At 41.7% G+C, this 12,704-nt stretch overlaps 1 protein-coding gene across 1 annotated transcript in view; it reads left to right on the top strand.

The window, feature by feature from the left end:
- Otol1 (otolin 1) overlaps positions 1-11,739 on the top strand; it is an 88,019-nt gene extending 76,280 nt beyond the window's left edge. Inside the window, exons 3-6 of the mRNA XM_057757343.1 lie at positions 1,970-2,365; positions 7,218-7,307; positions 10,004-10,075; positions 10,657-11,739. Coding sequence (XP_057613326.1) covers positions 1,978-2,365; positions 7,218-7,307; positions 10,004-10,075; positions 10,657-11,552 — 1,446 coding nt within the window. The 5' untranslated portion in view covers positions 1,970-1,977 and the 3' untranslated portion in view covers positions 11,553-11,739. The remainder of the gene's footprint in view (positions 1-1,969; positions 2,366-7,217; positions 7,308-10,003; positions 10,076-10,656) is intronic.
- Positions 11,740-12,704: the final 965 nt, after the last annotated feature.

Genomic DNA, 12,704 nt, shown 5'->3' with positions numbered 1-12,704 from the left:
TGCTTCTGTAAGCGCAGTGTGCAGAGTAAAAAGGCTGCAGTTCCTATCACACGCTCATCCGGAGCCCGAGTTGACCTGTTGCTGGCCGTTTTCATAGGCACTGGGTGGCTCGGCGGTACACGCAGTGCATAGTTTACACACTGTGTGCTTAGAGACAAGGCTTGAATGAAGTGACATGACACAACACAGGTGAGCATGGCTCGAAGCACTTCAGATTCACTGGAAGTCTGAGTTTGAGTTAAAATTTGGTTCCCGTGTGTTTAAAAACATATTACTGTTACCAAATTTTTAATGAAGTCCACCACCTGTGGCATCATCTGGGGTCCTCTGAGCCACAGTTTAAGAAGCTTGAGTGTAGCATTTGAGGGGGATGAGTGTAAACGGCCGATGCATGCCAATCGTGTGTATGTTCATCTTGTGGGTGGGACTGTGTGGTGCATGTCGGGGCGTGTATGCATCTGCAATCACATGCATGGTGAACTAACTGCTGTTCACGTTTTTACTTCCGTCGTCTCCCATCTCTTCTTACTAAACGTAACTCATAGAGGATAGGATCATGACTTAACTTATGTCTGGTGTCATTAAAACTAATTCCTTGTTTCTTGTGACATTACCAATGTCAACCAATAATAGCCAGGTCAATGAATACAGCAGCAAAGACAACCAGACGGAAAGTTAGAACTTTTGGACTTTTACCCAGTTTTGAAAACAAAGCGTCCCATCTTTATCTCTTCCTCTGCTTTGATTTATGTCTGTCTCTACTGCTCTACTCCATTGAGCTGAACTTGGGTTTATTGTTCTCTAATCCCATCCTTATAAAGTCCACATGATTTGTGGATATGAGTTTAGGTCTTGAAATTAAACCAAACTGCATTGTATCTTAAACCCAATATTTACTGCTTTTATGACCTTGGACAAGGTATGCAACTTCTTGGTGCTGGCTTCCTCATTTGTGATGGAGAATGATCACATGACGTCTGGATTGATGGTGTCGAGCTAGGTATAGGGACTCTCCACATAGTAGGTGCCTTTCTCCCTCTTAGTTTAAATTCTCTTACTATTTGTCTCTACTGCTTTTTTCCTATCTCATATCAGAGAAAATGCATGTGTCTGTTAGCAGCCTGCTTGGAGTCGATGGGGAACGGAATGGTGAGCTATCACAATTTCGCTTCACTGGGAACATTATACCATGCTTCTTTAGATGTTGGTTAAAAAAAACCTTAATAAGAATAACCACATTTGCCTAATTAAAATTACCCAAAGATAAATGTGAGTTTTTAGAAAAACTCCCCAAAGTCTACAGCAAAGATTCTGCGAGCTAAGTGGCATTGTGAAAAGCTAAGGACATAGCATATTTTCAAAGTTATGATTTTTCAAATTGTCTCCCTCTCCATTTATTATAATAGGTTCCCTCAGAGTGCTCTCCCAACAGCGCCATTATCCCTAGTAGATTTAAAGACTATTTTACCAGTACTTTTTTTTCCCTGAAATAATTGAGTTTGCGGGAATAAACTATTCGGCTCAATATTTTTCATCTCTCTCTAATACAAATGTATTTGATTCCTATAAATCTGAGTGAGGTCAGGGAGGAAATCACACATATTTGTTTTCCACAGGGTACAGGAGCTATTAAGGCATGCTGCACTTATTATAGATCATATTTGCTATTCGGCAAGATAATTTGAATGATTGAGAACACCGTTTGAGAACACGTAACACCAAGAAACAACCAGGAGAGAAAACTGAACGCAAAGTACTCCTCATAATAAATTAGAGAAAATGCTTTGTGGCGACTCTTACACACTTACATATAGAATATCCCAGCTGAACATCATTCTAAATCACATATGCTGTTATCCTTATGTCTCGGAGATATATTTTATTTTTCTCATATAAGGACAGATGGTACCAGTGCTTTTATTTGGATCATTTATAATTTGCGCGTGTTTTTTTTATGTCTTTCTTCCAGCCTCAAACATGTGGATATTTTCTTGGCTTTGTGTTCTTTTAATGATTTTGGCCGTGGCTGATGTGGACACAGTAGGGAAGACCACACCGTACACCAAATTTACAAAGAAATCTGAGGGGAAGGAGATGCTGAAGGGCCAAAAGCCTTCCAATGGCTTTCCTCTGGATGAAGAAGAAGCCCTCCTTACAGAAATGGCTGCCGGGGCAGAGCCCACCACGGACCCCTCTTTGTCAACCACGACAGAGCCCACCACGGACCCCTCTACTTCCGCCACCGCCGGTCTGTTCGCCTTTGAAAGCTTCTCTCTGGACACGACTCGTTTCTTTTTGAATTGCTGCCATTGCTGTTCACTTGTCACTGGGGAGAAAGGAGAACCTGGAAAGATGGGAAAGCAAGGTACTCACAAGTGCCCAACCGAATGTCCCCAGAGAGGAGGGCTTAGGGTAAAGAATTGATTTGAGGGTTTCTGCGCTGCCGTGCAAGTAGCAGTGACGGGCTACTTGCCCGTAAGAATGTGACAAATGCAAGTGCAAACATGGTTATTGATACATATTCAGATTGAGACAAAAATGCAGTTCAGTAACCACAGCTATATTTATTTAAAAAGAGATTTATTCTTATTGTATGATTATGGGTATTTTGCCTGCATGGATGTCTGTGGGCCATGTGTGTGCCCGGTGCCCACAGAAGTCAGAAGAAGGTGTCAGGTCCTCTGACACTGGGGTTATTGAGGACTGTGAGTCACCATGTGAGCACACTTTTCCGCCTTAATCACAGCCGTATTTCAAGACCTTTCCCTACTAATACCTACTCTATCGGGTAACGCCTGCTGTATTAATAGCGCTGGTTCGAACTGAGTCAAGGACTCCCAACTTCAGCCTCGGAGCTGAGGTTTTTCTGGGCAGTTCAGGTTTTTTTTTTTTTTTTTTTTTTTTTTTTTTTTTTTTTGTTGGGTTAAAAAATGGTAAATGAAAATCCTATTGCATGGCGAGAAAGTGCGGCAACTGAGGGACTTTGTGAATGCTATTTGTAGTTAGGATTCCAAGTGGAAGGGCTTTGAGTGGAAAATGAAATGTAAAATTCAGCGTGGTCCTCATTGAGATGCGGAAGCAACGCTGCCATTGCCCAGCAATTTTCTGTGTTGAACACTGTGGTTACTATTTTGAAACCTCAGATGTCTCCAATAGATACGTAATGAATATGCTCTCAGTTTGACCGTAATGCAGTCTGGCTTTTAGGTGCTAGGTAGTGTAGACAGCTTGAGATAAAATTAAAGATCAGAATGCCAATTTTGAAGTCACTATTCCCTGAAAAAGAATTCATATGGTGTTTGTGGCATCTAACCTGAGGAAGAGGAAGCTGGAAAATCAGTAGTTCTGCATCACCACTCGGGTTTTAATTGATTTCATCTCATGGTAGCGGGTTTTAGAGAGACGTGCTATTTATACTGAGCAGGATTAAGGGGTAAAAAGAGTGAGATTAGGACCCCATTTCCCAGCCGATGACACAATATTGGAAATGCAACGAGGCTGAGGAAAATCATATTTATCAGAACTCTTCATATCTTACTTGGCTGGCAACACGGCCTTCTAAGGAGACAGTGAGCTCCATAGCATGAGGGCTTTTGTCTCACCTGATGACAGATGAGATTAGATTGTTCTTGGCCTTCAGCTTTTTTTCCCTAATCTTTGTGAAATACATTTTGGAGGTGCGTCCACTTTTTAGCCTGTCTGTGTAACTCATATGTCATAATCTAGCTGCCTATGTCATCTGACTTAGAATGTTCTGTGTTTATTTCTGCTGTGGATTAACACAGGGCTTTGTACATGCTAGGCTATTGCTCGTCCACTTTTTATTTTGAGTCCATCTCACAAACTGGCTCATGGTGGTCTTTAATCACTCTGAAGGCCAGGCAAATCAGGAACTTGCCTAACTCCTGCCTCAGCCTTTCAAGTAATTGCAGTTACAGACCCATGCTGTCAAGGCCAGGTTCAAGCCCAGAAGGTTGACTCTGCCACTGCCCTTTCTAAGAAGACTTCATTACTTCCTGAAGTCTCAGTTTCAACAATGGAAAACAGGGTTAAATGAAACCATGATCCGTATGAATATGTGATGCTCGAAATAGAATAAATACTCTACAAACTGCTTTTATCACTCGGTTACCGTGGCGTGTGGTTCTAGCTTGTGAAATTCTCTGGGCCTGATAGAACAGCATCCTCTTCTTTTGAGATTCAGTTATTCTAGCTTTAGAATCCTGAAATTTATGTTTTTGAGATTATAATATAATTGCATCATTTCCCAGTTCTCAATCTTTCTCCAAACCCTCCCAAGCCCCCTGCTTTGCTGTCTTTCAAATTTATGGCCTCTTTTTCCCCTTTAATTTCTGTTACATACTTCTGTGTGTTTACATACGTGTGTACATACACACACGCATATTTCTGAGTATACACATAGATCTGCTCAGTGACTTTTCCTTTTCTTCATGTGTTCCTTTCATTAGAAATCAATATAAGAGCAGCATTGAACAAATTCAGAGAAAAAGAAAAAAACCTACACAAATCCAAGCATCTCAACTTTTTTTCCTTAACTCTCTGTCTTTGTTCACGTAAACACACATATTGCAGGCATCACACGGTGCATTATCTACTTTTAAAAGTCCACTTAGATCCAATTTATAGATGAAAAACATTATGAAAATACAGCGATTATATTTAATGGCCAGAAGGCAGTTCTCCATCTCTTGCTTCTGTTTTTGGCTCAGTTGCTGTGGGCTCCCCATGTTAAGAAGAGTGGGAAATTTTACATCATTTCTAAAACTTTATAAAATTACTGAAGATATTTTTACATCGCACCTGGCGATGTGTTCCGGTTCAGTGAGCGTTTGGTCAACTTGGAGGTTGCAGCACCTGCCTGCACAGAGACTGGAGGCAAAATCAATTGGTTCACCTTGAGTTCAATCTTAAGGTGTTTACGAGAATACTCCCTAGGTGTCCTTCTCATGTAGATGTGATAGGGTTACATGATGTGCAGCAGTTACATGTGTGCAGTCACATGACGCGCCTGTGCCAGCTCAGGGGTGTGGTTTGTTGTTTCCTTCAACAGCAGAGCCCCACCAAGCCTTGGGGGACAATGCACAGGGCAAAAAGACAGTGGCTTTCTTGTTTGCTTTCACCTCCTCTGCTTAGTCTGTCTCTATTCCTCTTCTTCATGCAATTCTCCTTCAAATGGCAGAGACTGCCTTCAGCCCTAACCTCTACTGCAAGCAACTTATCAGTGGTTTCCTTTTACAAATTTATAGTTTCTTCCAAAGATGCATTCTACCGAATATGATTTTTCATTTCATTGAATTAAAAAAAAATCCATTTCATTCTATCCCATTAACCTTAATTATAATTAAAATGCCATTTTGTATCTTCATTGGGTGAGATTATCTATATGGTAAACTTTTGGAGAAATTAGCCTTGAATTATTCTAAGTAAGGAGCAATTTTTACTCTGCAAATAGGACTGAACTTGCAGAAAGAATAATGAATTGGCCGGGCGGTGGTGGCGCACGCCTTTAATCCCAGCACTCGGGAGGCAGAGGCAGGCGGATCTCTGTGAGTTCGAGGTCAGCCTGGTCTACAGGAGCTAGTTCCAGGATGGCTCCAAAGCTACAGAGAAACTGCATTGAAAAAACCGAAAAAAAAATAATGAATTGAGTTAGGTGTGTTTTAGGTAAGTGACTGCCTGGATGAATAAGTGTACCTGTAGTGATTTGAATGAGGAAGGCCCCCAAAATTCATATTTCTATGCTTAGTGTAGCAGGCTTTCTTTTTGGTCACCAACCAGCTCGCAAATCATGACATGGAGACTTATTATTATTTAGGAATGCTTGGCCTTAGTTTATGCTTGTCTCATTAGCTCTTATAACTTAATGGAACCTATTTCTCTTCATCTGCATTTTGCTTCGGGACCTTTTACGTTTCTTTCATTCTGTATGTCTGTCCATGTCTACCTGGCTGACTGGTCCTGGGCATCTCCTTCTCTTTCTCCCTAGTTCTCTCCTCCTCCCAGTTAACCTCTGTGCCTGCCAGCCTCACCTAAACAGCATAAACAAACGCAACACATCTTTACTTATTTCAAGTAATATTCTACAACAGCTTAGTCCTCAGTTTGGTAACTATCCAGAAAGGATTAGGAGGTGTGGTTGTGTGGTAGGAGGGGTGTCACTGGGGGTGGGCTTGGAGGGTTAAAAAGTCTAGGTCAGGCCCAGCCTGTCTCTCTCTGCCTGCTGCCTGTGGATCAGCTATTGCTCCAATGCCATGCCTGTCTGCTTCCTGCCATGATGGTGGTACCCTATGGGACTGTGATCCTCAAATTAAATGATTTCCTTACTGTGGTTGTCTTGGTGATGGCATCTCTTCACAGGAGTGGAATAGTAACCGAGACAGTGTCCAGCGAGGTCAGAGACTGGCATGATCTCCACTGTGCCTGCCTCTCAACCCCCACCCCCTTTTTTGGTCATGACTTCCATGCACAATGCTATTTTTTTCAGTTGTTTTAAGACACTGTTTTTTTTTTTTTGACACTTCAGGAAATTCTAATTCCTTTGTTGAGTCTTTGTTTAATACTGTTTTCTCAGGAAATTGTCTTCTGACCCCATAAATGTATAGCTCATTTTATTTCTAACTATAACTTACAACGGGACCTTCCTATTTACTTTGTATCAACTAGAGTGAGATAATTTCCATTTCCCCTTATATGTTTAATGTTCATCTTGCACAGATTCTCATCCCTGGGTGGGGGAAGATGGTTGCATTTCTAGTATCTAGCAAGAGGATTCAGTGTATAGAAAACGTCACAAATCGTTCCTAATCAATGAGTAAGTGGATTAAGGGGTATCTCAAAGTGTCTGGTTTCTTTTATTTTCAATTTAAAAGTGTGGTCCTATGAGGTGAAGCGTCAGATAATCATTTTGTTTTTGTCATTTGATATAGTGCCACTTCCCTGAATCATTTGATCACTGCCGTGAATTTAGTGACAGGTACTAATGGGCTCAATTTATCTATTCAGGTAGTTCAAAATGGCAAATCAGACAAAATCAGACAAAAATATTGCTCTCAGAACTCTGTAGTGGCTTATTCTTGCCAGGTTTTATCATTAGGACACTGACAGTTTTTGGTCTCGATAAAATAACGACCTCTTCCCCTGAACTAATGAATTTCAAAATATGATTTTTCTAATGTGATGATTTTGAAACTTCCTAGGTCCTAAAGGGGAGACTGGTGACGTTGGCAGCCCAGGGCCCCCAGGAATCACTGGACCCCAAGGACCCAAAGGCCAGAAAGGAGAGAAGGGTGGGTAACCATTTCCTTTTCGAATAAAACTTGGAGACTCTGAAACAAAGGCTCGGTTATTGAAAGAGGGTTTTTAAAAGTACAAATATTTGATAAATCATCTCATATATTAATTTGACATGAATATTAACTTTATACCTGCCACTTGAAAAACTTTCAGGTATATGTGAACTATCCCGTCCCCCTTTCCTTCTCTCTCTCACGCTTTCACATGCGCACAGTTGCATGCACGTACACACACACACACACACACACACACACACACACACACACCAGTAGGGGAGACTATTTTCTTAAGTTACACTATTTTTCATCTATTCAGGCAACATGTTTTAATTATGTTTTTCCCTCTCCTATCTCCTCCCAGATCTCTGCCACCTCTTTACCCATCCAACTTCATGTTCTCTCTCTCTCTCAACATGCTTCCCCCAAACAAAAACCAAAACAAAGAACAGAAATCAAAACAAACAAACAAACAAATTATAAGAAAAAATGCCAAGAGAAACTCTTAAACAGCCTTCCCACCACTTACTGGCTCCCGGTGTGACCCAGAGACTAGAAGTTACGAAGTATGGACTCTAGGGAAGGGTCTTTTCTTTTAGTGTGAGATCTTTTATTTCTTCTTTTCCTTGCTCTAGTATTGGGGAGTGAGGCCATGCATGCTAGCTAAGGCTCCTCCGCTGAGCTATACACACCCAATTAAGTGTGGATATTTTTCTTTAATGCAATTAAGTTAACATTAAATAGTACCAGAGTAGGTAATCCTGTAGAATATTTAGTTTTGGTAGAAATCTGAATGGTAAGGAGCATTTGATATTGTTTTTGACTCACTCTGAAATCAGATGTATTATCAATGATGGGGCAACTGAATAAATGAACTAATAAGCTCAAAAAAAATCAAGAAATAATTAAAACACAGCAATGATTTTTTTCTGCTGGCTGGACCCTGGCAGAAGTGGATTTTTATTGACTTACAACCTGTTTCTCAAAGAAGATTTGTAGCTATGAACACTTTCATTGATCTTCTCCTGCCCAAGAAGTCTATAACTCTGAAAACATTAGCATAGAAGCCTTTCTGTCCCAGAAATGACTGGTTCTTTTGGTACTAAGGTAGTTACAGATTCCCTGGGATAGTTAGAAATTCCCCATTGAATACTGGTACCCTATAGAAATACCGTCTGTCCACCAAGCTCCGTGTTGTTGGATGTCAGAAGGCCTAATGTCACATATACATCACCCTCCACACGGCTCGGGAACTGCCTAACTCGTTCTTGCTGGAACAGTCAGTGAAGTAATTACTCAAAAAATATGCTTAGGCGAGAGAGTGCTACTTCGCACTTGTCAGCTATGCGATTCTCATTCTTGGAAACATTTAATCCTTTTGTGGCTGAATCATATTAGCAGGGAGCCTGTGAAATAAGGGTGAGTGATGAACCTCCTCGGCACTTCGTGCGTTTTGGAAGCTAGACTTCTGGAAGTGGAAAGAAAATCCGGGGCGGTACCGTAAGACATGGTTCTTAAGAAGAGGCTTTGATGAATGATCAAAGTATAATTTCATTCAGCCAGTCTTTATAAAGTGGCAACTCTACTTTCCTTTTACTTCCAGAGTTGGCGTGGACTCCTGGTTAAGAATAAAAGTTTTTAAGTTTCCAAAACCTTGCTTGAATGGCTGCATGTTAGTCCGTTATCATCTAACTGAATACTTTCAATTAAGGCGATTAATCCCCTTAAATAAACTTAAATGCCACTTATGCTGGGTGTGGTAGTACACACCTTTAATCCTAGCACTTGGGAAGCAGAGGCAGGCAGATCTCTCTGAGTTCAAGGCCAGCCTGGTGTACATAGTGAATTACAGAACATCAGGGACACACAGAGAATCTGGATCTAAGAATATATATCATACCAGTATTGCTGAATGAAGCTGTCCAACATTCCATTACTGATAAGGAGAGAATAGGCTTGGTCCTCCTCTTTCATTCAGCATCAGAACCTGTCAGAATATGTTTGGATATTTTTCTGGTACTCCATAGGTTAAATTTGCACATTTGACTTTGTCTAGAGTAATAAATAGAGAAGCCAGCTCCTTAGGATACTAGAGTGACCCATATTGGATTTCTCTGGGTGGTATTATGGCAAATATCTGAATGTTTAAATATTTTATTATCATAATGTTTCCTGTAGCTCTGTAAGAGTATACAGAAATTATTCTAACATGTAATGAAAATGACCCATTTTGACAGTGTCTCTTAAAGGTGGTTTTTCTTTCCTGGCTTTGGTTTTTGTTAGTTTTAGTGAATGAAAGAAAGTGGTGCTCTCTCTCTCTCTGTCTAAACTTCTATAGTGGGTGGCAAAGAAGAAATTTTGCCTGATGTTCAAAAATTTACAATAGGAAAAACACCAGCTCACACATACACATCATTTGCCGATTATTTGAAATTTCATGAGGAATTTCAAGAATCGTGCGAAGGCTGCAAGGAGTTCTGCTCAAGGGATCAGCTGTTAATCCCCTCTAAGTGGCTTACTATTAACCGGAACTCACAACCCCAGATGCCCTTCAACACCTTCTTTTCTCGTACTGCTTTTCCTTTAAACAACTTTTGTTAAGAAACGTTGGAACGTGGCGGAGCTCTGAACCACAGGCTAGATTTATCCCAAATGACATAGTTGCGTTGGAATTAATCCCTCTACTATTTTAGGACTGAAGGGAGAACGGGGAGACCAAGGAGCAGGTGGCGTTCCAGGATACCCAGGAAAGCCCGGAGAGCAAGGTAAAGTCCAGTCTATCTACCACGTGAGGACCCGAGTGCAGTAAAGCTCTGTCTCTTCCTGCTTGGCAATGTCGGATCGGCAAGGTTTATACTCCAGTTCTCAATATTTTAATGACTCAGTGTGCTCATTGCATGAGTTGAATCCAGGAGCTGAGACATTAGGCAAATACGTCTGTGCTCTGATCCCTTTCATGAGCTCTTATCAGAAACGGAATCTGCCTTTCTTCTTCTGCAGCTGTGACACTTTGGGTGTAGATGGGTGAAACAGAGGTTGGAGCCGTTACACGAGTTGGGTCAAGTGCAAAAGCTAGTGGAATAAAACAGCTCTGTATTATCTTAAAAGCAAAGAAAAAAACAAAAGCCTGAAACACTACTGTTTCTTGGAAGCCTTAGCTATTCTTCTGAGAACGTGACACGGTAATTACTGCTCGCCACATTTAATGACTCCTTGAAACAGACATTACCGAGGCAAGAACCAGGTTTACAGGTCCTATTGGTGGGAATTATTTCAATATTTTAGGTAATAGCATCCTGTTGTAGCTTATATGATTCTTAAGCATTATTTTACTTTTTCATTTCAGGTGGTTTTGGTCCCAAGGGAGACAAAGGAAGCATAGGTCCGGCAGGAATAGAAGGACAAAAAGGCTCCAAGGGGGACCTGTGTGAGAATGGCACCAAAGGAGAGAAAGGGGACCCTGGGGCCACTGGTGCTCATGGCTTCATTGGAGAGCCTGGGGCCAAGGGCGAGAAGGGGGATGCTGGGGAGAAAGGCTATCATGGAGATTCTGGGGAGAGGGGAGAGAAGGGAGAAAAGGGTGAGGCAGGCGTGAAGGGAGAAAAAGGTAGCAGAGGAGAAGGGACGGAAGGCAAAGGCGGCTCAGACGGTCTGCCTGGACCCAGAGGCGATCCTGGCCCGAAGGGAGAAAAAGGAGATGCAGGTCCTCCTGGTTTAACTGGACCTGCCGGGCCAAAGGGCGAACTGGGGAGCAAAGGGGCTCGAGGGCCTACTGGGAAGAAGGGCTCCCGGGGGGTCAAGGGCTCCAAGGGCGAGGCCTCTCATGTTCCACAGTCGGCTTTTAGTGCCCTGTTGTCCAAGCCTTTTCCTGCCCCAAACATTCCCATCAAATTTGACAAGATTCTCTCCAATGACCAGGGCCATTACAGCCCCATCACTGGGAAGTTTAACTGCAGTGCTCCAGGGACGTACGTGTTCTCCTATCACGTGACAGTCAGGGGCCGACCTGCTCGAATCAGCCTCGTGGCCCGCAACAAGAAGCAGTTCAAGTCCAGAGAGACGCTGTATGGTCAACAAGTAGACCAGGCCTCCCTCCTGCTCATTCTGAAACTGAGCGCAGGAGATCAGGTGTGGCTGGAAGTGTCGAAGGACTGGAACGGGCTGTACGTCGGCCCCGAGGATGACAGTATTTTTAGTGGGTTCCTCCTGTACCCGGAAGAAACTCATGGAAAGTCACCATAAATTCGGGTTTTGGACACTGCACTTTTGATTTAGTCTATTAATCTTGAGCCCAGCTCTTAAAAATTTTGATTTTTTTCATGATTATAAATGCAACACAGAAACATTTAAAAACTGCACAACATAAAACGACTCTGATTTCAAAGCATCTCCTTTGAAATATGTATGTCTTTGAGAACATGTCTATTAAGTTTGTAGCTAACATTTTTCATTTAATAATGTAATGACATTACCGATGCCATTTAAGGGATTAATAATGGCAATGCTCAAAGCTATGAGTGAGATTTATAATTAATAAATATTTAAGTGATGGTTTGAATGTCTCCCATATGAATGAATGTTTGGTCACAGGAAGTGAAACTGTTTGAAAGAATTAAGAGGTATGGCCTTGTTGGAGGAAGTGGGTCACTAGGGGTGGGCTTTGAGGTGTCGAAAGCCCTTGCCAGGCCCAATGTCTGTCTCTTTTTGCCTGCTGCCTGCAGGTCAGGATGCCAAGCTCTCAGCTATCGCTCCAGCATCTCGCCTGTCTGCTTCCCACTGTGATGGCCATGATTCTACTACCCCCTGGAACCATCAGCCCCAAATTAAATACTTTCTATTATGAGAGCTGTCTTGGTCGTGGCGTCTCTTCATATCAATGGAACACTGAGACAACATCCTTCTCGATACTTTCTTTCACCTCATGTGATGACACATCACTCTGCTCTGTGTGAATGTCAGGCCAACATCTGACAGACCATGACGGCAGCTCTTTTGCAAAGTCCCTGATTCTCTTGGAAGGAAGGGTTGCCTTTCAACGCAATAGAGGCATTCTCTTTCAGATTTTAATTCAGAAAAAAATCCACAGGCAGTGTGGCAAAGAATTGGAAAAATGGCTTTAAAACTTATTCATGTGTAAGGATTTGTACATAAGCCTATATTGTGTAGACTAAGGTTAAATGTAAAATAGAAGATTGATAAAGATGTCACTCAGTTAACTATTCATCAGATTATTGTGCATAGAACTAAATGTCTCCAAAAGACTCAAGAACAAAGTTAAATCAGTATTGATCAAAATTTCAGGCTTTTCTTCATGATAGAACATTTAATTAGGATACATTCTTGGCATCATTATCATCATCTCAATAATAATTAATTCCAGTTATTCAGTGATAA

This window comes from Chionomys nivalis, chromosome 24 (genome assembly GCF_950005125.1).
Source record: "Chionomys nivalis chromosome 24, mChiNiv1.1, whole genome shotgun sequence".
In the NCBI taxonomy this organism is placed as follows: Eukaryota; Metazoa; Chordata; class Mammalia; order Rodentia; family Cricetidae; genus Chionomys; species Chionomys nivalis.
Note: the sequence above shows the minus strand (reverse complement) of the source record. Positions and strands in the feature narration are given on the sequence as shown.